This window comes from Malurus melanocephalus, unplaced genomic scaffold (genome assembly GCF_030028575.1).
Source record: "Malurus melanocephalus ecotype Western Australia unplaced genomic scaffold, MMel_1.1 scaffold_144, whole genome shotgun sequence".
Lineage (NCBI taxonomy): Eukaryota > Metazoa > Chordata > Aves > Passeriformes > Maluridae > Malurus > Malurus melanocephalus.
Window position 1 is genome coordinate 1,692,454 of NW_026623376.1, and position 25,005 is coordinate 1,717,458.

Sequence of the window (25,005 nt, forward strand, 5' to 3'; positions counted from 1 at the left end):
GTGGCACACTGCCTGGGTGGTGATAGGCACTTGATAAATTACATTTATGGCGTGTTTTCCCACCTGCAGGCTTCCTCCTGCCTCTCTCCCTGGGGCTGCTCCTGCTCCCTTCCAGGCAGGACACAAATCTAGAACTTGCCTTTGGACTTGGCAAACCAAGTTGTAATTCTTGGGCTTCCCAAGAAAGGCTGCAAATCCATCCATCCATCTCTTCCTGTGCATTGGGGCCGAGGAGTACAATTCATTTAGCTTTATGCAGTTTGGAAGGTAATTGTTTAAGGTAGGAATAGAGTTTTTGTTTATAGAACTGGGAATTAATATTCTCATGCTGCAAGTTTTTAATACATTTTTAAAACTCACAGAGTAATAGATGGGTGCTTTTTCTTGTAATAAAATGAAATATTGAAATAAATATACACCGAGGCAAGCTTTAACTCTTCCAGGTTGTAAATGTCTATTGTTTAATGGTATCTACTTCATGGCATATATTCCATTCCATTTCTGTGATAAATTTGGTGAGCTCCCAGTTGCTGCTAAATTATATATGGATACCTGATAAATGTACATCTTATTAGCTGAAACACATCCCTAAGATAAGCAAGTTAGTTTGGATTTTTACTGTTAATTGAATTTTTCCAGCCGAKGCAGCTGAAGGATGTTCATGAATTTGCATGATGTTAAACATCTGCTCCTCTTAGCGGGAACTTTACCAGAGTTTCACTTAACCTGTAAATTCAAATAGGTAATAAAAYGGGTACTCAGCCTTTGAGGGGCTCGGCTGTGCGCGGAGGAGTCGGGCAGGTAATGGTGAGGGGAGCAGGCTGCAATTAGCAGCGCTGCCTAATTGTCACATCTGTGGTGTGTGGCTTCCTGCGTGCACAGTGAGGSTCTCCAGCRATGTTTGGAGGCAGCAGAACTCTCYCTGTGTTATTATCAGGTGTTTCAGGAGCATCGCAGTGGGGTTATCTGCAGTGTAATTGCTGCAGAACACAGACTGGTGTTTTACAGGAAGCTTTCTCTCAATGATCACTGGTTACATGGTTGTTACCAGGAATTTTTGTAGACTAAGATTGGGGTTAATTTCTCCTCATTCATTTGCTCAGATCTCGTGTAGAAGCATTGGAATCATTAAGGTTGGGAAAGACCTCYAAKATCATCAATTCYAGCCTTCAAACAAATACCCCCATTACCACTATGCTATTRCAATCTGCTCACTTTTTGAACAYYTCCAGGGATGGTGACTCCACCACTTCCCTGAGGAGCCTGTTCCAAGGTTTAACCACTCTTTCAAGCCTAATATCCAACCTGTGGTACTTACAGTCTATAGAAATCAGCATTGGGAAGATTCAAAACTCACAGATATCTCTAAATTGGAAGGAATTGTCAGTTCCAAAAAGTTTTCTTRATGTTCTCCTTCTGCAGCTGTTCTTGTTCAGGGGAGTCTTTTCATGTAAATTGTTGAGAAAAGGGGTTATTTTTTTCTTTCCAACAACACAGGAGAAGTAGGAAGAAAGTCCAGCCAACCTCTCCATGCATGTGCAGAAAAAAAGCAATTACAGGGAGGGGAAGATAGATGGAAAGAGACAGATAAAAAATTTGCATGGCAAAATGGGGATTTGCAGGGAGACCCCTGAAGAACTGRAGTCATCTTTAATTTTCCTGTCCCCATGTAAACCTGTTCTGCCAAGTCAAACAGGCCACGAGGCAACAGATCATTGGGGTAAAGGGTTCACATAATGTCTCACTCAGGTTCAGCAGTCTGATGTTTTGGGACCACATTTCCGCTGTTCAGCATGCCAACACTTTAATTTTGTATGCAGGAAAACGGGCTGATGCTGATGAGGAATTTTGCCATAAATGGCACAAGAATTAAATAGCCACACTCAGAAATAAATTTGTCTCCTGTAACRTTTTAGTTTTGTCATTTTCTGATCCTTCTGACAGTGCCAAATAAAGCTTGAGTGAAACACTCAAGGAMGGGTGGGCTGTATGAAAACAGAACTTTCTACATCCCCTTTAATTTTGTCTGGAAATGTTATTTTCAGTAACCATATCTTTTTTGCCCAATGAATACGGATGAGAAAACAAAGCTTAGTGCTCTCATCTGCTGCACTGAGTTTCTTCCTGGAGCTTGAAAACTGCCATAAGAACAGCTGAAAATAGTCAGCATGGTCTGTGAGGAGCTGTCAAATAAAATGACACCCCAATGCCTCCTGCTTTAGAAATTACATTCTTCAGCCTGCTCCAAACTGYTCTTTATTGCCATGTTTGGTGGTGGTGGAGGGGTGCCTTGAAAATTGGTGCCTCTGGAGTTTCTCCTTCAATGGTGGGTTGTTTGTAGTGGATTTTATCATCCTCCCCGTGGGCACAGTGAGCAGGAGCCCTGTCCTGCTGTGCTGGGAGGGTTTCAGACYGGTGATGTGTGCTGGGATCATCAGCTCAGCTGCAGCTTTTCAAGGGCTGGAGCCCAGATCTGAGAGCATATGGACTGGGTACCCGTGTTCCAGGTGTGTGGAGATGGCACTCAGGGGAGCCTTCTCCAATGTTTGAAGGGTCACAAGGAGTGGGAATCTCTGTAAACGCCTCCTTGTGCAGATAATCACACACTCTTGTTCTWGGCCTGGGTGCTGATGGCTGCACAGCTTCTCTCACGGATTTTAGAAGAGCTGCAGGTGCCTCCTGCCATTCTTGTAATTCTGCTGAAAAATAGCTCAGGAACCAGTGGGACTCAAATCCTCTAAAGACTTCTCTGTGTGTGYAGGTTCACATCTGCTGTCAGGTGAGCTGCACACCAAGGTCTCCGAGACCGGTGCTCTGTAGGTGTAATCAGATCATTTTTGATATTTAAAGAAGTACTGACATTTCGAGTAATCATTGCATTGTAAGGCAGYTTGCATGGTAATATTTCACTGGGAGATTACTTTTCCCATCAAAGCAATCTCTGCACTTCCTCAGTTTATTTTTATTTTTTAACCTGCGTTYCTTTGAAGGACACTTTCATCCCCAGCCTTGCTGTTCCTCCCTTATCTGCTTTTACTCAGAACTGGGKTGAAGATTGCTTTGGAATCCAAGTGTAAAAACCTGCAGCAATTCACAGAAACCAGGAGTAAAATTTTTAAAGAGGRCAATTATTGAGGGAGCTGGATTAATGATCTGTCATCACAATTTAGCCACATTCACCACTGACCTTTCACAGGGAGGATGCTCTTGATAAATGTAGTTCATTACTGAGTTCTGACATAAAAACGGAATGGCATTCTGTGTTTCTTGGCAGGCTGATCAATATTTTATCTGCCAAAGCATGCAGAAGTGCTAAACAGGATGAATTACGTAGCTGCTGCAAAACAGAGCAAGAAGCAGCATTGCTTGGAGTGAGCAGAGCATGTAGATGTGACAGTTATTGGCCACATTTTTAGCAATCAGACCTTCATATGCTGCATTTTTCTTTTACTCTTCTTCTGTCTTATTGTTTTTCTTTCTCTGTCTTTTTTTTTTTTTTTTWATTCAAACAATTCCAGGCTTCACTGAGTTTGAAAACGCTGTAAACTGATAAGAAGGGCTTGTTTCTTTAGAGATCTTCCCCAGCATGAAAGGGGAAATAATGAACTAGAATTAAAGATTCAGTTCAGGGCATGACAGAGCAGCAGTTTCAGCTCATCCTGAGTGTGCGTGGGCAYCTCTCAGTGTGTTGATCCCCATCTSTGTGGTGGGGAKGGGGCCTGAGAACCCATGGGGTCAGCTGGCAGTACCCACAGGCACCTGGAGCACACACCATGGCATTGCTGATGTTCAGGAAAACAGGGAAGGGAAGGAGCCCATCGAAAACCATCTCTGAAGAGTAGTGAAGGTCAGCCAAAATCATAGAATCAGAAAATCCTGAGTTAGAAGGAACCCATAAGGAGCATGGACTCCAGCTCCTGGCTCTGCACAGAATAACCCCAGAAATCCCACAATGTGCCTTAGAAGTGTTGTCCAAATGCTCTTTGAGGTCTGCCAGGCTTGGTGCTGTGCCCATTCCCGGGGCAATCTGTTCAGACCCCAACCATCTTCTGGAAAAAAAACGTTTTCCTGACATTCAACCTAAACCTCCCTGTACAGGTTGCAATTATGAGCAAAATCCAAGTCCCTGGGAAGCCCTAACAAGGAAACCAAGCTGAGAGACATCCATTTGCAAGACCAGCCAAGGAGAGCAGCCTGAGATGAGATAAACTGCAAATGATGAGCTTGTGTTGCAGAGGAAACTGCTGGGGGCAGTCAGCAGAGTTGGAAAAACAGGAATAAGGGAGAGGGCACACAGGCAGCTTTTCTGACATTCCTTTTGCTTAACATGTTTGTAATAGCTGGAAGAGCAGAACAAGAGGTGGCAGAAGCCTAAAGAGACAGTATTTAGTAGAAAAAGTTGGTAGATCCTTGGCACAGTGTAAGAAGATTACAGATGTCAGGACAGCAGGAGGGGCGGGAGGGAAGGAGAGAAAACACAGAGCTTTGCTCTCCAAGACCGATAAACCAGCTCAGTGCCAGCAGTCTCTAGGGAAGGTGGGTTAAAAGATGAAATAATAAAGTCTGCTAAATGAGGGGAAGGATCTTTGCTACAGAAGGATCTTGCTGTCTGTGGAATTGGCTTCCCAAATGTTTTGAGTTGCCTGAATGTGTCTCCTCTGTAGCTTGGCAGAGCAGGCAGTGTCTGTTCTAGGATGCTCCCAGCATCCAGGTCTGGTTGCTGCAATGCCCTAATTTGTTTGAAATAAATAGCATTAGGTCTGGGTTGTGCAGCAAAGCATCAGCTCAGACAACCCAAGCATGGATGATTTCTGAGCTAACACTTTGGCCAGATTTAATAAAAAGTTATGGTTTCAGGTCAGAGTACTTCCTTTGACCTGGAGTAGTTTTCCTTCTGTTTTTGCACTGCAGCAAGAATAAGTATGTAAATTATACATATCTGTTTCTATGCATATATGTGTATATTACAGTTGTAGTGCATTTTTCTATTGATCTTTTAGGTCAGTCAAAGAAGCAAATTATCAATCTCACACCCTGGGACAGARCTTTATTGCTTTTGCTCGTGTGCTGTTAAACAGCTCAGCACTGCTGGACTCTGACCAAGTGCTTGTGCATCACTGCAGCCCTCTGATGTCTGGGATATCAGGGAAAACGTGCAAAGGTGTGAGGCCCATGCAGTCTGTCACATCCACACTGTAGAGAGGCTTGGGATCCACTTCCAACAGAGCTGGACAGTGTGGTTTTCTCTAGAGGGAAGTGAAGGAAATGAAATTTTGGGCCAGTTTTGACAGAGCCCAGAAACACCTTCTGACTTTCTGCCTGCCTGCAGCATATGCTAACATGTGAAACTGGACTTTTATCAGTAAGAGACACAACTGCTGGTTTTTTTTGGTTTTTTGTTGGGTTTTTTTGGGGGGTTTTTTTTGGTTTTTTTTTTATGTGCAAATATCTGCAAAAAGAAGTGCCAGCAGCTGAAAACAAAACTTCTGGAGAAGGTAAAGAAAAAGCTGTTTGGTATGTGCTTTTTGACAGCACCAGGTAAGGGCATCAGCCCACCTCATGTGTAGCTGTGCTAGTGCTCACTAATGGAAACCACAAAGCAGAAACTGAAGTGGAAGCAAATTGAAGAAATTTCCCTATCTTCATAAGCCCTAGATACATTTCTGGGATTGATTTTTGACTGAAAATAAAACTTCAGCTCAGAGAAAAAATATTATTGCAGTAGCTAAAACAGTATTTACAACAGAATAGCTTGATTAAATGGGTACTGTAATCAGTTYTTCTCTTAAATAAGCTGGTGATTGAATAAAAAAAAAAATCATACTGCCTTCACAAACCATCAAATGACATGGCTGTGGACAAAGAAGTCAAGATAATAAACAGAACTAATAGTAGCTGAATAGCCTTGTTTTTTCCATAAAACAAGACTGATCCCATGTGGGACCAAGTGCTTTTTGGAGGTTATTTAGAGGGAAGGAAAAATTTGTCAGCTGCTTAATATCCCTGAGTAGCGAGGAACGCTGCAAACTAGATGGGTCTGAGTTCAGGGTGGGAAATAAGCCTTGTCTTGCAGTTCTTGCTCATGTAGCAGGAGGGCACTGACCCCACTGGTGAGCACATGTCCAGCCTCTGTGTCCCCTCTCACCTTCTCAAATCATGGTGCTTTTGAAGTTGTGAGCACAAAATATGAAGGGTGAAAAAAAAACCTTGACAGTAGATGGGTTTGCTATCAGAGAAATGCCTTCCAGCTGGAATTTTAATTGGGTTTCATTTGGAGTGGGACCAAGAGGTCCAAAATGTAGCAGCTCAGCAAGAAGAGGACAGGAACATTAGTTGTCAGTGTGCCAGAGTCTTCTGTTATTTTTCAGAGGAATAATGTTTMGAGTCTTTGGGGAGCTGATCTACAAGGGTATTGTCCCTTAAACTGAGGTGGGACCATGTTCTCTCAGATTAAAGATTAAATCTGAGGTTTAATCCAACAGGATTGGTGATGGGATTCAAAAGAAAAGTTTGTTTTAAACCAGTTTGCATAGAGTAAGGCTATTTGCTTTGTAGAGAAATCACATGATAGACATAAGGACATCCGAGGGGAGCAGCTGAATGTGTGGATGCTGTTGGTGGGATGTGGTTGATGCCCACAGAGGGTGGCACAACTGGAGCCTGAGGGTGCTCCAGGGTCTGCCCCAAGGCTCCTGCAAAGCTCCAGTGGCTGTGGTCTGCACCAAAACAAACAGATTTACACAAAAAGACAGTTGCCATTTCTCATTCTGCCGAGCTCTGCCCAACAACAGATGAGCAGGAAAGGGTCATAACATCTTACACCACCTCGGGCACGTGGATGTGTTTGCTCAAGGAGGAGAAGAGCTGTGGGAGAGCTGGATGCTGYGGGCACAGCGTGAGCTTTCAGGGTCAGCAGGGCACAATCTGATTTCTTCAGCCAAGCCAGAGTCACTTCAGGGAGAGTGGCTTGAGGGCTTTTCCCTGATAATAACCATTTTCCTGGCCAGGGGCTGAGGGCAGTGTTTGTGTCAGCCTGCAGTGGGGTGATGAGAGTGTGCTCCAGTGCTACCCCAGCTGCAGGGCTCCCCTCAGCCCTGCGCTCCTCACTGTCCTTCCTCTGACCTCCTGCCACCACAGGCTGCCTCTGAGCATTCCCTGAGGTCAGCCCCACGCTTGGCACAGGGTAACACACATTTACATTAGTTGAACTTCCTAAACATCAGCTCCCCCAGGTTTATTTTTCACTTTATCACAGGGCAGATGAATTTATTCATGTAGAAAAGCGTGGAGCCAATTTAATATTYGTGGGAGTTACAAAACTGAGTGTGGGAGTCTGTAACTGAAGCCCTGTAAAATCTGGAAGGTAACATGCTGGAGAGCATCCCTGAGTGCAGGATTTAGAAAATCTGCCAGCTCTCACGAAAGGTAACGAGCCAGGAGCTCCTCAAGCGCAGAGCTGAGCAGGGCTGAGTACGCAGACATATGTGCCTCGTTTTTCCTTTAGGACCTCCGTGCTTTGAAAAGATCAAGGTAAATGCAGGTGCCAGTAATGCTGTCTTGTCCCTCAGGTGACAGCTGCACGATGGCAGACTACAGCCGGCTCAAGAGCATCCTGCTGGACCTGCAGGCTCGGCGGCAGAGCCCGCCCCCAAGCCTGGCCAAGGACAGAGTGGCCCAGAAGCGCTTCCTGATTGAAGATCTGTTCAAGCACTTGGATCTCAACAGTGATGGGCATCTCGGCAGCTCTGAACTGGCTCAGGTGGGTTTGTTGTGCGGTGAAAATGGAATTATGGAGCGGATTTTCATTCAAGGTGTGAATTGTAATGCAGCAGCGCTCGCGAGGGAGCAGTCATTTGTACCTGTCCAAGGCAGCAGCAGGTAAAGGAGAAAAATCCAACACAGAAAAGTCTCTCTGCATCTCCCAGGAGTCAGTGTTGTCTCAAACATTTGAAGCTCATCTCCAAACAAAAACCGTGGCAGTTTTCCAGCCCCATCCATATTCCTCAAAATAGATACTAATCCTTGCTCTGCTAACCGACATCTTCTGAAGTATTTCCAGTTAGCCAGCTTGGGGAGAATTAATTTGGATTTTTTTAGGTGCATGTAAGTTAGGCAGAAATCTCTTAATTCTTCCTCCCTGCCTTCTGGACTGTGCATTAGCATAGAGTAATGTGACAGCAGAGTTGGAATGTTTTTCGGGTTGGAATGTCTTTCAGGTTTATTGTCCCAAAATCCCTGGGCAGATGCTGAAATGTTGATTAACAGAACTTGATAGAAAAGGTGAGAGCTTGAAAAGAACAGTTATTTCTAATTGGGGGCATGCTGTGCTGTTGGAATTCATCTCGTTGGTAAAGTGAACCAAAGAGCCAGCCCAGCACTCGGTCCAGGTACTCTGTCCTCAGCTTGCTCTTTGCACATGCAGACCTGGGAAAACAGTCCTCTAAAATGTCCTTTCCATTTCCTTGTGTCATCCATGAGAAGAATTAGAAGCAAATGCTTTTTAAGAGTTTTTTGGAAGCCAGTCTTATCTGGGACCTGTTCCAGTTTCCAAACCTGTCCCTTCTTAGAATTATGGAATGGTTTGGGTGGGAAGGGACCTYAAAGCTCAWCTGATTCCAACCCCTGCCTTGAGCAGGGACACCTTCCACTAGATCAGGYTGCTCAAAGTTGATCCTTGAGTGTCTCATCTGCTCTCTCATTTCCTAGGGAACTCAGAGTGTTGCAGGCACGAGCCTGCTCCTCCCTGAGCTCCCTCCTCTCCAGGACAGTTTGTGCTGCATTTCAGTGCTCAGGCTGTTGACAGGATGCTCGATCCTTTCTGCACAATGCAAAGTGTCAGTGTAAATTCCCTTAGATCTCAGGGCTGTGACTATATCCARTATTTCCTTTGAAGGCAATGATTTTTTTCATAAAGACATGGTAGGTATAAGAAAACACTTTCATCTGGATTCAAAGCCAGCTTTTACATAGTGGCATCTAAGTGTCTCTTCTGCTCTCCATTTTTTTTCCCCCTTTTTACATGAAACTTATTTCATTGGGATATTAAAACTCTCATGGAAATAAAGGTTTGGCAGCATGCAAGCTGTTGCCATTGCAAAGGACCACGGACTCGGTGTTGTCAGGTCTGCCTCTGTGCTCCTCTGGGCTTTGTTTGCAGATGTGCTTGGAGCCCTGCTCTCTCTCACAAGAGCAAGCACAGATCTTGGCTACTCCTGTTTTAATTCTTCTCTTCTCTCTGTTATCAGAATCAGTAAATATGCCTGAATATCTGAGGCCCATTTCAGTTTGATGGACCAGAGTAAGTTCAGGCTCAGCCAGGAGCCCTCTCACCATCCATCCTCCACACAGCGTGGCTGAGCTGACAGTGGGATCACCTCTCAAAAGACCAATTAATGCCTTTTAATGCACAATTTAGATAAGCCATGCATGCCTTTAATGCTGAGCTGAGTGGTTCTAGTTTGGGCCCCTTGGTGGCAGCGTGGCTCGGTCCCAGCTGGGCTGGGGACACCTCTGTGGGACAGCTCTTTGCTCTCCCAGCTCTCTGTGCTCTCTGTGCTCTCTCAACTGATTCACAGTTCATGTGAGCACGCCAATTCTTTGTTTTTCTCTTCAACATGATAATTTTTATGCACTCTTACAAGACCAGTGTATACACCTAGGTTTTAAGGAACATTTTTTTAGGTAATGAGCAATTTTTAATTACCCAGGTTATAGTCTTAATGAAACTTCTCTTGCCTCGTTAGGTAGATTTGTGATTGATTTGTGTTAGCTCTCTACTTTGAAGCTCTCYGCAACTTTAAATTTCCCCCAAAGATGGGAATTTCATAGCCCATGGGCAGAGGAAGCTGAGCTTAACGTGATGCAGTGAGATCTTGTTCCCTCTGACTGCTGGAGGAGCCGGTGCTGTGCCTTTGCTTTGTTTTATTTAAAAGAAAAATAGTCTCTGGAGCGCTATAACCTTGTCTGCAAGGAAGAGCTCAAGGCAGGTAACGTGCACTGCTGCAGAAAAAAAGTAATTTTTAAGACCTGGAGGTGGATCTTTAGGAAGCTGATTACAGAGGAATTCACCCCAAAGGAGCAGCTGGAAGTAGAGTCTCTCCAGGGGGGATGGTCCTTGATGGATGCAGCACCCATTTGTTTGTTCCATAACGGAATTGCTTTGAGCAAAAAATGGCAACAGATGGCCCGTGCCCTTCTATTTAGAGTTGTTTTGTCTCCTGTCTGCTGGTAGACCCTATCCAATGTTTTCCCTCTGGACCCAACAGTGAAATTCCCATGTATTTTGCAACCCTGGATATATAAGCCTATTAACAGTGGTGGTAATTGGAATGTTATTTCCATTTAGATCTTTGATGTATTTTAAAGTCAGATTCATAAATCTACCAAGTGTGTCACAGCTGAAGTGTTTGGACTTTTTTTTCCCCTGRCGTTAAATCAAAAGGACTAGTAAAAATTTGTCAGTCTTATGAAAAGTTAATCAATTTTCAATACAAAGGATAGACAAAGGGAAATTTCCATCTTTAGAGGATTGATCTTGGAAGTTACAGTTGATCTCACTTTTATTGAATATTTTTTACTTGCTAGGTGAAGGGTGATTTTTTTAACATTATTATTTTAAATTGCTTCAACATAATGGCCCAAGACTAGAATAGTAAATAAAAGAGTCCCTGGCCTACAGGAAAAAGCTTTGCTGTCTGGAAGATACAACATTTCAGCAGTTTTCTTCATGTTCTTCTTTTCTTCATCTTCATTCAGTTCTACAATGAATTCAGAGAACCCAAATGAAATGTTGAGAAAACAACAGAAACAAACTGTCAGGGGGTGGAAAAGCACATTAATGTTGAGAACACCATCCACTCTTGTTTGTTCTAGTCCTAAAAACAGGGAATACAATTTCATCCTTACTCAACAGAGGAGAAAAGAGAGGCAGACTTTCCTTTTCCCCCATTGAATATTTATTTTTCAGTCTGTTTTCAAAGTAAAAATGCATTTCTGTGCTGCTGGTGAAGGAAGAGGCTCATCAATCCATGGTCCATGAAGTGCTGCAGGAATATGAGTATCCTGACAGAAAGAAAATACGTAATAATAGACATGATAATATCAATATCTATCTGTCTATGTATATATTTATCTCCCCAAAGGTYATTTAATGGAAAATCTGGCCAGGTGAGCCAGGCCAGCAGTGTGTAGATSTGCATTTCATGTAAGCTTACCTGCTCTTTTTGCTGCAGATGATGAAGAAGGAGGAGCTGGATGATGATTTGYTGGGTTGCACACTGGAAGACCTTCTGCGGTTCGATGATTACAACAACGACGGGCGCCTGACCCTGCAGGAGCTCTACACAGCCTTCCGTGAGTCCTGGGTGTCCCCAGCCCTCCTGCTTTGCTCTGTCCTGCTCTTCAAAGCATGGGCATGTCTGTGAGGGCACTTCCCAGACAGCAAAGTCAATCCCTTTTTGTCTCTAATGCCATGAAAACACTTTGGAAGGCTTGTTTCCCAAGGTGGCTGGGCACGAAGCAGGAGGTTGGTGCAGGTGTGTTGGGTTTGTTGGTTTTTTCTGTATTTTGTTGTGCTTCTTGCTGATGGCAGTGGAGAGAGAGGGCCTGGCCAGGTCTGCRGACCTAAGGATGTGGTTTGAGTAACCCTGAGGAAACAGGGTCCAAAAGTGCTGTGGTAATACGAGTTAGTTTGCTGTGGGGAAGGTGTTTTACTGACTGTTTTGCCTGGGAATTATGTATTTTTGTTTCCATGTTAATAAGTGTATTACAGTGTGTAATCTTGGTGCGTGTCTCAGCAAGGATCTGGGGATCACACAGCTACTTAAACAGTATTTATAATATATACCTTTATAATAAATACCTGTGTTATCCCATTTTTCTTCATAAATTTATGTTCTTGCTTTAAGTGAAGTATTTGTTGTGGTCCTTCCCTGGAAAAGTCCCACACTGTCTCCTTCACCTGGGTGATGGAAAGTTGTATTGATCTCTGTTCCTCTGTGATGCTAAAGAGGAAAGAAAATGGGCAGGGGTATTTAATAATCAGCATAGTGAGCTACAGAGAACCTGGGTGGGTTAACACATGGTGGTTAAAACTGAAGCAGGATTCAACCATTGACTGTTGAGTGCAGGGAAAGGGGGCCTAAGAATTCCAAGAGTTATTTCTATGGGTTTTGGTTCAGTGAATTTTAAGTAGACARTGAAATTAAGACAAGTGCAAAATATTAACCAATCAATAGAGATAGTATTGATAAACTGCTAAAATATCATAACAAAACTCAAGGTGTAACAATGACTGTCAAAGGGTTTTTTTATCAGCTCTCCATCTGAAGCTGAAAACCAGGTTAACATCTCCATTTTCAGTTTTCCAAGAATCTCCACTTYTATCAAGAGCAAATAATGGCTCATCAACTTTTAATTTAAAACCAAAGTTCATTACTTGCAACTTTTGAAATCTTGGGGAGCCTGGAAGCAAAATTAGTGCCTGGTTGAAGTATTTTTTTTTTTCCTTTATTAAATGATGTAAGAGAAAATCTCAAAAATACTCCAAACACTTAAGGGCATGCTTTGGTTTATGAAAATTTTGTTTATAAGATTTCTGTTTTTTTATGAGTCAGAATTTGGCTGGCAGCAGTAGTTTAAAGGTGCAGCATCCTGCATATTTCTCTTATTTTTTTGCCCATTAGCGAGATCCTTTTGTTGCTTGAAGTTCACCCAAGCCATGAATTGTGGCTGCCACAGGCTGGCAGCAAAATATGGGCATGGCTGCTCAGCAAGCTGAGTAACATAATCACCAGAATTCAGTGACAWCAGAAAGTCTCAATCGAATTTATCCTCTCAAAAACTCTGTCACCTCTGTTTTGGTGGTCTGTGCTCTGGTGCAGTGTCGTAGTGTTGGAAAGGTTTGAAGATGACCTTGATAATGTGAAGAGCTTCCCAATTTGTCATTCTTACATTTCATTTYAGAGCSTCTTGTGGCSYTGCYGTGACWCACAGAGCCACCAAAGGGTCCCCTTCTCTCACTCCATGTGTGGCTCTTGCTTTCCCTTGACCCATCCTCTCTCTCTGAGACCCCCAGGGACTCAAAGGGCATTTTTCTTCCCCATCGTGTTGATCATGTGCAAATGAATGAAAAGTGCAAGGGTGAGAGAAATCCAGAGAAATTCACATTTTCTGAAATGTGCTTTTACTTTTACGAATACTACATCTAATAGGTGCTGGTTTTAATCATAGCTTCTAACCATGCTGATAATTTTCATACAGTTTTGGATTATGAACARAAATAGTGGCCTTCCTTCTAAACCTATCATCTTCCTTTTGGTTTTCTGAAAGTTCTTTTGTTCCATAATCCCAAGAATAGAACTGTTAAGAGTTTTCTTGCATCTGAGGATGACTAGAAATATCTGTTAACACAGGATTAAAGTGTCAACTCTTCAAATTGCCTTAATCATACACAAGTAGCGCCTGAGACAGATTAAACACTCTCCTGGCAGCTCTGGAAAGAACCACTTGTAGATGTCTTTTAATTCCTCATTAATAAATTTTTATTAGATAAGGAGTCTCAAGACCATAATTAAAAATACAATTTTTGATATKATGATCTTGAGATTTTTCACATGTCAAAAATAGAGTACTAGAAAGTATATTTGTCTGTTGTCTTTTCTTTAAGTTGTCACGAAGATTCAATAAATGAGTAATAAATGAAGGGCTTAGTTGTCAAAAGAGCTAAAGCAGTGCATGCATCTAATTAATCAGCAGTGMGATAGTCTGGTGGGTTGGCAAGCACATCACCCAGCTGAGTCATACTTTTAAGAATGCTCAGATGAGTGGTTTTTGGATATAAGTTCTGGAACTGTATCTGACTGGAGGTCATTAGAATTAGGCATGTCACTTCTGGCATTCCTGTTGTCTTCCCTAATGGGCAAGTGGCAGGTTGGCAGATGTGAAAGACCAGCTTAAGGAAAAAAAAATATGTGTTATCTTCTAGATCTGTATCATCATCATCATCAATATGGACARCTCAATTTGTAATACAAATATGTCAGAAAAAGGGAAAACATGCATTCCATCAAAATGCCTTTATCCTGTCAACATTGTTTAGCTAATAAGGAGTTATTAAATCAACAATAAAATCCCCTTAAATTCTAGCTCATGGACCATTAAAGTACTCTCCTGATGTCATATCTGGACCAAAACAACCTACAAAGCAAGTTTGAAAGAAAAATACTGAATTGTTATTTTTCAGTCCTGTCATTATTTGCCATAGTCTTCTGCAGGCAAGTTACATGTAGCCAGAAAACTGCTGTTTATCTAAGATGAGAGACATGTTGTCATCTATGGATATATTGCTATGTAAACAACRCAAATATTGTTTAGTTGGGACGTTTTTCAAGCAGAAATGAATGCTGCAGCAGCTGCAGGATCAATGTGCTCTTCTCTTAAACTTGCTCTTATACTCTTTAAAAGGAGTTGTCTTTCCTTCCTGATACTTTTTTAGGTCAATTCTTTCTCTTTTACCTGTCCTTAATATTAACCAAGAAAGCACGAGGAAGAAATATGAAAATGAGACAYAGACACTGTGGGCAGGAGGTCAGGGATGTGCTGGGTAACAGCCAGGGAGGGTGGATGGTGCCAGCCCCGGGCCCTGGGAGTCTCCCAGCATTGCCACTAGGGATGGGAAACCAGAGTGAATTTAAATAAACTAGGTGAAAAAATTAATTGAGAGCCTGGGCTGGGCATGAGTGTCRGGTAAATCACTGCCAATGCAGAGAAGCAGTGCTGGGCTGGCTCCAGATTTACTGCAGTGATCCTGAAATCTCCAGGAGTTGYATTCCCCACAGCCATGTGCTGTGGAGGAGGGAGTGATCCATCCCTGACTCCTCCACCATCCTCCAGAGGCTCATTAAAAGTGTGGAGTATATGATTTATTTTTGATTTGTGCATGTTTCTCTTTCACTAGGAACTACTTTAGGGCAGAGCTTTTAATTGTCCCAAAATTGTGGGGATTGGTGCTGACTGGGAAAAAGCAAAGCCCCACATTGAGAAGCAGGGAATGAAACATAGAAAGGGATTTGTGGGGTCAAGTGGGAGAGGAAGATGTCGAGTGATGAAGAAGCTTTCAGCAGTGCATCTGTTCTTGATAGATATCTCAGCAAATCTAAGTCTGTGATCTCTTAATAAGGTGATAATGATAAATAAATGCTGTTTGAGGAAAACAAATACCCTGGTTTGCTATCTATGTGTGTGTGTGTGTATATATATATATATATATATATATATATATATATGCATTGCACATATGTGTGGCAAGCCAGCTTTCCAGCAGCAGTTGCACCTGTAAAATCCACGTTCAGATGAAGAGTTTTATTCACAAATTCATGGAGCTGTTCTTGATGGCACAGCACGTAGGGTCAGGTATTTGTTGCTGTTTCCTTCCAGCTGGATTGGTCCAGCCCAGATAATTATATTGGACAAGTATATTGTGAGATAAAATGCTATCTGCAGTGTTTTCTTAAGCAATTTTGTAGCAACAGTTATCTACAGAATCAAATCATAGTCCTGAAATATTGACGGTTTGTGCCCCATGCTCTGCCTCTCCCACTGTAATCTCCCTGGTAGGTGATTTTTCTTTCATGTTGCTGCAGATATTGGTACAAACTTGGAAATAATTCATTAGCTTTACCAGCATTGATTGCTTCTCCTGTGAGCGATGTGATATCCAAACTTCAAACACGGCTGAGCAAGCAGGGGAGYGACGGCCTCTGCTTTTGGTTTGAGGCGCTGTCAGAGCAGCTGCTTGGGAAAGAAATGAGGTTTCCCTTAGMTGGCCAAAGCAGCCCATTCCTGACTGCCCTGAGGAGTGGTGTGCAGATGAGTTACTGAGGATGAGGACAATTTATTGGGTATTTAGTACTAGTAACAGTAGGAAATTGTTGTTCTTATTGTTACTGTTATTATTGTCATTATTTGCGTATTAATACTAATTTAACAGTGCAATCTTACAGCAGTAACAAAACTAAAAGATAAAAAAATCAAGGAAAAAGTAGAAATTGTAAACTGTTTAGCTTGAGTCTTGCAGGATGTGCCAGCTGGGTGAGCAGAGGTGAAAGGGGAGACCCAACAAGCACTCAAGTCACTGCAACAGCATTTTGTCAGCAGCATTCCCAGAGCTGAGCCATGACCCCATGCCGGGCTTTTAGGGATTTTGAGGATGAAGCTGGCAGTGGTGTGTTGGAGGCAGACACAGCAGCTCAAGCACAGGGGAGAGTGCCCCAAGGCTCATGAGTGGTCAGGGCWGAACTCCAGGCACGTGCTGGAGGATAGAGGTGCCTTTGATCAGCCTCTGAGATCTCCCTGCTCGATATGTTTTGACTTTAGATCATTTTCAGAAGCACCTAACTCCTTGCCTTGCTCATAAATGCAGTGTGAGATGCCTGACTTGAGCATTAGGAATGATCTTGCTGCAACTGGAAATGTAATTTTTGTCTGGTAGGATGCCTCAGCTGGGGATATCACAGTGAGTTCATCCATACTGYATTTTAGTGGGCAGCTATTTTTTCAATGTGGAAAATTTTCTTGCTGGGATTTTCTTTTTTTTTTTTTCTTCTTCTTCTTTTTTTCCTCCCTTGCTATCAAAGAAACACATTCCGCAAGGAAAAAGGTTGATTTCTTTTTCTCTGTCTTTTAAAGCTTCTCTCATTGTGAAAATCTTTTGTGCTTCAAGTCTAAAATGTATCTTGGGGCTCCAGCAAAGTGCCCTGCATTATTTGTAGTTCCACAGAACAGCTGTCAGAATCAGGTTTGTTGTGTAGTCTCAATTGTTTTGTTGCATTTTGAACAAAGCAAAAGGTATTGTCTCAGAAGAAAAAAAATCMGAATTAATTTGTAGCAAGAAAGACACGTTTAATCTAAGCAAAAAGACTTCAAAAGCTAAAATGTGGTTCCAGAGAAAATGTTAAAAGTGCTCAGATCAAGAATAATTATGTTGCATGTGGATRCATGCTTGCCAGTGGAGAGAGGGACATGGTTTTGCCTTGGGCTAAAAAGAGAAATGTTTGCATGTTCAGCCCAGACATTAATTCAGTTAACCAAGGTTGCTGCTCAGCTTTGTGCTGTACCCACTTTTATATATTTGGGCATTATGACTTCAGTTAAGAGAGTCTCCTCAATTTAATTTTAGCACAATTAATGGTAAACATAGATGTGGTTAGAATGATGGTGGTTTCATGCTTTTTGGTCCAGAACTGAGGTCAGATTTTTTTATGGAAAGCCAGGGAGGGTGCCTGACACCGGTTTGGCTGTTTCCAGGTCAGACCCAGCACACTCAAGTGTCCATTGCCAAACTGCAGTTTTTTTTTCAAGTGGGGGATCACAGAATGGGTTGGCTTGGGAGGGATTTTAACCTCATAATGTCCCAACCCACTGCCACAGGGACACCTTCCACTATCCCAGGTTACTCCAAGCCCTGTCCAACCTGCCCTTGGACACTTCCAGGGATGGGGCAGCCACAGCTTCTCTGGGCAATTGTGCCAGGGCCTCACACCTCACAGGGAAGAACTTCTTCCTCATATCTAATCTAAGTCCAGGATCTTTCCATTTAAAGCCATTCCCCCTTGCTCATATCTCCCATTTCCAGAGATACCATCTGCAAAATGTCAACAAGCTTAATGTGCAACGACTGAGTAAGAGAAAGTGATTTAATTACAAGTTGTTATTGGAAATCTATTGTCTACAAATTGCAAAGAAAACTCACTAGAAGACAATGTACTGTTGATCTTAAAATGTTTTTTCAGCCTACATTGATTTGTTAATCTTGGTTTCAAATGCAAGGAATTGCCATGTGGAGTAGTGCTTCAGAGGTGATGTAGTACAAACCATATYGAATGTCTACACACACTCTTGCAGGACTAGAATATTTAAATATTTATAAGTATTTATGAGTGACTCACTGGCACATAAATCAGGCAAATACCATTTCTCAAAAAATTATTTGATCTGCACCGGCAATGTTCACTGAAGCAGTTTCACATGCACAAATAGTATTCTGGGTTATTTGCAAACATAAAATTATGTCAGTGAAGAGTAAATATAAATATTGGTGAAATGATAGAATGGCTGACAGTCCTAGACACACACTTTGAGTCACCATCAACCATTTAACAAAYGTGTAGATGTGGCACTTGGGGACAGGGTTCAGTGGTGGCCTKGGCAGTGCTGGGTAACAGTTGGACTTGAGGATTTTAGGGKGSTTTTCCAAYCTRAATSATTCTCTGTGCACCTTCAAGTCATGTAGTTAGGAATCTAAAAAGTATAATTTTCATTTTCTATGAGCTGGGAATGAAGAATTTCCAGTGTTCCTTGTCTTCCTTATGGTCTTGCAAAAACAGAGGTCATTTCTGAATGAAAATTGGACCAAAACTTTCAGTGTTGGTTTGGTTGGGTTTTTTTTAACTCTTCATTCCATCTTTTCTGCAGAATTTTTGAAGCAAATGCAACACTGTCATGAAGCAAAAATGTCTTTTTGTTACAAATGGGTAAAATTATAGTTAAAATGCCTAAGACTTCGCATGCAGTCAAAGGCATGATACAGCAGCATCCTGAGCAAGCTTTCCTAGATCTTGTTTTATTACACASAGTCCAGAATCTTTTAGCTGCAGTTTTCCTCTTCTTTCTTGTTCTCTCTCCCAGTGTTTCCAGGTGGGTAATTGCTACAGTGATATTTTCCTTTCTACATCTGCCTGCATCTGAGGGAAACTGTGGATGGTCTCTCTCCTTTCAGGCACCTCATGGATGCTTTGAATTGCTGTTCCATTTACATGTTCTTCATCTTTTCTTCCASTGGTTGAGCAGATTCATAGCTTTTRAGGCCAAAAACATTCCGTARTGTRTCAAAAAGAGAATTACCTAMCACAGCCTCAGTCCCACCAGAGCTGGTGCAGAGGGTAAAACTTCCTTTATTACCCTTCCTCTCCAATATTACCTTTCCTCACCATCCAGGCTGGGATCATGCTCCTGTTGCGTGTTTTGTCATTCCCTCACCCTTTTCCCAGGATTAGTGACCTCGTCTGGTTTCCATTTCCTAGTTCTGCTTTCCTTGTCCTGTCTGTGTAGTCACTGTTTTATGTATAATTTTATACATGTTTGTATTAAAATGCTGCATTATACACAGATGTAGGTTACTGGCCAGCCCAAAAAGCTCAACACATCAGTCCTGCTTTCCACTCCATCACTCCCAGGTGTCCAAAGTGTCAGCTGGAATTTCTGTGTTCATTCCAGATCTCAATGGAGATGTTGAACCGATCTGGGCTTTGGATGGCTCTAGAAATGGCCCAGTTTAATGGATTCCTCTGAGAAATGCTTTTAGAGGTCTGTCCATCAGCCAGTTCTCAGTTCATTTAGGACAGATTTTATTGACACTGTACAGCACTACAGAGCTGCAGTGCTAATTTTGTAATCAAAATGCCAGAGCAGCCATCAGAAAATTATCGAGTACAGTACCTATCCCCAGTGCAGTGATACAATTTATGGAGAGCCACAGTTGAGATGTTTTTATTTCATGTTCTTCATAGGAGAAAATCTCCTTGACAAATCCAGGATGCCCAGATAGAAACTTTAAAAAAAAAAAAAAAAAGCAGGAAATTGAATAAGCTGAGTTCTCAAAGGTTGGTTCTGCTTTAGTACTTCCAAAAAGAATAAAAAAGGGTGCTAGCCGTTAGAGAAAAGTAAAAAGCTTCAGAGATGCTTCAGTGGCATCAGGATTTGAGGTGAAATTCAACTGTTGCTAACATCTGTCTTTAGCACCGCCATAAAAAACTCGTTCTCAAGATTCTTGATGATCAAAACTTTGGAAAGAATATCAAGAGCCATCCATAAATAATGGGGAGCTCAGCCCTGCTGTGCCTCCCAAGCACTGTTCCTGCTCTCAGCTTTTCCATCTGCAGTATATAAAATTCAGCTGCAGAATTTTTGTTTCTCTTCTTGCAAACAAGTACAGGCGCTACTGAACTCATGCTTTATGCCACACTCAGATCCTACCACTTTCACCACAGTCCAGGCACTCATATTCCAGCAGTGTTACTGGAAACTTGCTGCTWAGAGAAGGAATTTGTGACCATCATTTAACAGGGAAAAAAAAAAAAATCTGTGTATATGTGCCTTTTTAATTTGTCATTCTGTTCATCATCCAAACCTGAATAATGTGCAAGTGAAGATCACAGGTTCTGTCCTGGACACTGAAGCATTTGGAACAGTGCCCTGCTCTATGGCCAGATGGAACCCAGCATTGATGTGTATCACAGCCCTAAAAACTGTATCAGAGCCCTAAAAACTGCTGAGGGAGAAGGGTGCAGAGGGTGATGGAACAGAGAGGGGGAATGACAGTAATTGCATGGCAAAATATCAAAAAGGAGAGGGGTGAAAAGAGAGAATTAATATATCCTCACCCTGAGATTTCTTAGGGTATATATACTCCTTTTAATTATGAAATTAAATCAGAGAGTTGAGAGCTCGGAAGAGCAGGGTAACATTTCAAATGCCCTTTCAGGCTGTATTTGGACATGAACTCTGTTTCRCAGGGTTCTCCAACATCCTGATTTCCTGTAGTGGCAGGGCAGGGCTCTGGTCTGATGGCTGCTAGAGCTGCTTTCAGGTACAGACTGATTTTGAAGTTTTTCCTGAAAGTTGCTGCCCAGACAGACTCTTCCTGTGGTTTTGTTCTCCTGTCTGGCTCTGTGACCTGGTTCTCCATGTTTCRTTGTCATTGTGGAGAAAATTCAGCTTTCCCCAGTGTTTGGGGTATCACAGTGGAGTCATCCATCACATCCTGAGGCTGAAGCTCCATGTGCAGCCAGGGATGCTGTCCCACTGCCCACGTGTAGGAGCAAAAAAAACCCCAGTTTACTTTGAGCCTGATCTGTGAAAATCCAGGAGTGTCACCAGTCCTGACACTGTTGGCCAAGATCAGGCACTGTCACTGCACTGTTTGTTTTTTGTAGAATCATGGAATTATTAAGGTTGGAAAAGACCTTCAGGATCATCAAGTCTAACCTTTGCAGCAATACATGCATATATTTAATACATGTGTATGCATATTTTAATATGAAGTCTCACAGCTRTTATTTGATAGCTCATAAAAWTTTTGCTGCACAAATATTTCTCTTTTACATTCTGCTCACCCCCAAAAGGCTATTGATCAAATGAACCCATTGCTGGGGCAGGGAAAAGACATCATTTCTGCCAGGAAAATCAGGAGCTGTGCATGGAGCTCTTAGCAGTCTGATGAGGGGAAATGCATCCTGCTAATGRATGTTGTTGTTTTTGGTATCTAACCCATCCATTAGCACAGCTCGTAACAAAATTGGGAGCTGGAGGAAAAGCATTTGTTAATGTTTGTRTGGTGAAACAGAATGACATGTTGTGTCACCTGCTACTGAGAATCCTCCCAAAAACCTGGTGGCTTACACACCTGAGAGGGGATTCCTCTAGAGGATGACTGTTGTAGGTGTAAGTCCACATGTAAAGTTACAATTTCCTGCAGTTCAMAACAGTGCTCTTAAAAAATAATCATTGACCAGGGCCTGCTTGRCAGGCCAGGAATCTCATTTCTTTATAATTCTTAGAATACTGATGTGTTTTTCTTTAATCTGCTAGTTCTGCAGCAAGATGCTTTGGTTTCCTGTTGAGGAACACCTTGGCTGGGGTGGGAGGCATGGACCTGCCATCTCCTGGAGCAGGGAATCCCAGCTGGAACCAAAACTCCTGTTTCTGCCCTAAATACCCAAACAAGAACTTGTCAGTCCTGATATCTGTAGCTGATATGCAGTCATCTTTGGGTAGGGTTTACTTTCCTGTAGGACCTGGAGGCAAAGTCCTTTCAGAAGAGTGGCAGCATCTGGTTGTGTTTGGTCATTATGGATAGTGGAGGCTGTTGCCTTCAGTCTCTTCTCATTTTTGGGGGGACTGTAGTTTATCATAGCAACAAAAAAGCTCTGCACCAGATTCTCCCACAGTAAACAGCATAAAAGTCCTCCCTGTCTGTCCTTAATTCCTGTAGCAGTGGTAGCCACCAAACTCATCTCCAGCCTTTGGAACAGTCCATAATTTACAGGCTTAAGAAGGCATAAAATGGACATGTGTTTTGGCTGTTTTAGCACATCGCCACTTGTTCTAATACTAATTATTATTGGGTTTTTTTCACCATTAGTATATATCCAGTGCAATATTGAGCACAAAAAATAAAACTGTGTCTCTAGGTAGACTGGCTTGGAGTCTGCTCAGAGGTGTAATGTGTCTTCTGGCAGGTCTAGAGAGTTGTGTGGCTTTTAATGCAATTTGCAAAGCAATCATCTGCTAAAATATGAGATGTATATGAGGCTAAATTTGTTACAGAATTGCTATTATCCTCCTTATTTTGTTTTAAGATGTATCTTTATGAACCCATTCACTCCAAGATGCACTCATGGAAAGACTCCAGTATGTTAATCGGTATTTATTGAATATCTCAGTGTAATGGGATGAACAGGCACTGTGGATTGTAATTAATACATTGACATGCAATGACTGTGGCTGAATGGAAGATGAAAGCAGCTGAGAATGGACAGTGTGCGCATTCATCTTGCAGTGCTACGTGGACACCCACCGAGTCAGACAGCTCTTGAAAAGAATGGAAATGCATTTTCTTTGCCAAGCAGGAGTTTTTTGGCAATAGTAAAACCACTGACATGGCAGAAATACAGRGTGTGGGTGCTGGAGGGGCTGCTAATGCATGAGAGAGCAGCACATCCCTCTGGCATTATGTGTGGAGGAGAGGGATGCTTAGGACATAAAAGAACAAACTTGGCTGCTGCTGTGCAGGTGAGCACAGCTGGTGTCTCCTCCTCCTCCTCTCCCCTTCCACCTTTCCTGTATCCTGCACCCTCTCAGACTTGAATTCAGTGAAAACAAGTGCACTGAGGGAAGGATTTGGCTCAGAAAATACGTTTTTTTTCCTTTCTCAAACATGGTGAGAGGAACCCACTTACTGCTGCGATGCATTAGCACAGGTGGCCTCTGAACGCAATGCATTAAGCAAATTATATGAGCTACAAATAATGTGGTTTGTATTSCAGCACATAAACGGGGCTGCAGCAAGCACATAAATCAATGGCAAAAAACTACTTTTCAGATTTCACTTTTCGAGCCCTGCAGTGAGGCACTAATACAATTATGTCAAAAGTCTGTTGAGCAGATAGAAGTAATGAACTGTTGGATTCCTRCTCTGTGAGAGCTCTTTAACAGCGGATGTTGAGGAATGAAAGATTTCCCCTGCACCACGCATCATGTGTCCAAGAGCTTCACAAGWAACAAAAAAGAGAGTGGCAGGTTAGCTTCATCCTTCTGGCTCTTGGGAGGGGATCAGCAGCTCTGAGCCATCATTGATCAGCGCTCCTTTTGTTCAACATTAGGCAAGAGAAGGCTTGGCAGGTGTAATTTCCTTCAAGGAGAAAGCAGGAGGGAAGGGAAAAGGAAGGCTGGAGGATTTGGTTCCATTTTTGAGCCCTCAGTTCCATCCTCCTGTGCAGACACTCTGAGGGCAGCTCTGCCATCAGGCTTTGCAAGAGCCCCACAAAACAAGAAGTGCTTTAGTAAGTGTTGTGATCTCCTAATTTCCTATAATGAAAGAAACTTTGAAGAAATCAACAGGGCCAGTGGCAAAGCAATTTCATTACATGTCTCATGTCAGCCCACTGGATAATTTACTCTGAGGAAAAGCTGCAAGTTGCTCATAGAAAAGGTTGAAATATCTTACAAAGCAGTTATACGACTTGTGGGGATGTTTGACTTCCTATGGTTATTATTGCTTTTGTTATTAGTTTTCGTGGACGATGCCCCATAGGACCTGGATGTGAGGCCCAGCTAATTTAAAATTCCAGCATCAAAATCTGTCAGATAAAGTCCATTTTAAGTTGAACTAACAGATGTGTTTCAGYGCAGTGGAGGTGGCTGGTGCTGTCTCTGCAGGTAGCCCAGTCAAWGCTGCAGCTGTAACACCTGTACAGAGACAGTGGGTGCTGTCTGAGCCTCACTGTTTATCTTTTCATTTTCTTGTGAAGAATTACCTAGTAATCAGTCAGAGTAACCAAGATGATTTTGCTGTGCTGATATTTTATCTAATTAGCCTCTTGGGTGGTTCTGCTGTCAGGGTGAGCCCCRGGTTACACAGGGGTTGTCCCCAGCTGATGTGTCCTGTCTCCAGCAAACCCAGCAGTGGCTGATTTTGAAGTCTCTTACYTGTAAATCTGTTACCTCATGTATCAGGCTTGTGTTTGAAATACAAATTCTGCACACTCTGAGGGTGTTTGCTTATTCCAGTTGTAAGATGGAATAACAGGCTGCCCAGAGTAGCTGTGGGTGCCCCATCCCTGGAAGTGTTCAAGGCTGKGTTGGATGGAGCTTGGAGCAGCCTGGTCTGGTGGAAGTTGTCCCTGCCTGTAACTTTAACCATTTTTAAAAAACTCGTTTACTTGTTAGTGGAATGGTTCTGGGTCACAATTCACCTATCTATAAATATTTGCGGTCTCTTTTGACCCATTTCTTCTGCCCACTCCATAAAATCAACAAGACATCGATCACCAGGGTAGCCTGCCTTAAAAAAAAATAAATAAACCAGTAACAGCCCTGCAGGGAAAAGAGCCCGAGGAGGAACAGAAGCTGCTAATTTATATTTTTTTTTACTCCCTTTCTACCTCAAGCAGGCTAATAAAATGCAGGAGCAGGGATTKCATGTGACATTCCATCCCATCCTGCAGCCTGCTGGTTTCCCATGCCTGAGTTACTGCCCAGGGCCACCAGCATCTCCACCCTCATGCTTCACATGCCTGGCTTCCTCTGTTTTTCCTTCCAGCTTTTTTTTTCCATACCTTCCTCTTTCTACTCAGATGGAAATAAAAGGAAATGTTTTCAAATTAAAGCACAAAAGGAACATGAACAATTCCTATTTTGGAAAATTACTGTGAGTCTAAGCCTTGTCCT

The 25,005-nt window shown here is 42.5% G+C and overlaps 1 protein-coding gene across 1 annotated transcript in view; it reads left to right on the forward strand.

Moving 5' to 3' along the window:
* Positions 1–25,005, forward strand: part of FSTL4 (follistatin like 4) — a 200,377-nt gene that overhangs the window by 95,184 nt on the left and 80,188 nt on the right. The window contains exons 4-5 of the mRNA XM_057371342.1: positions 7,569–7,759; positions 11,232–11,352. Of these exons, the coding sequence (XP_057227325.1) occupies positions 7,569–7,759; positions 11,232–11,352 (312 nt within the window). The remainder of the gene's footprint in view (positions 1–7,568; positions 7,760–11,231; positions 11,353–25,005) is intronic.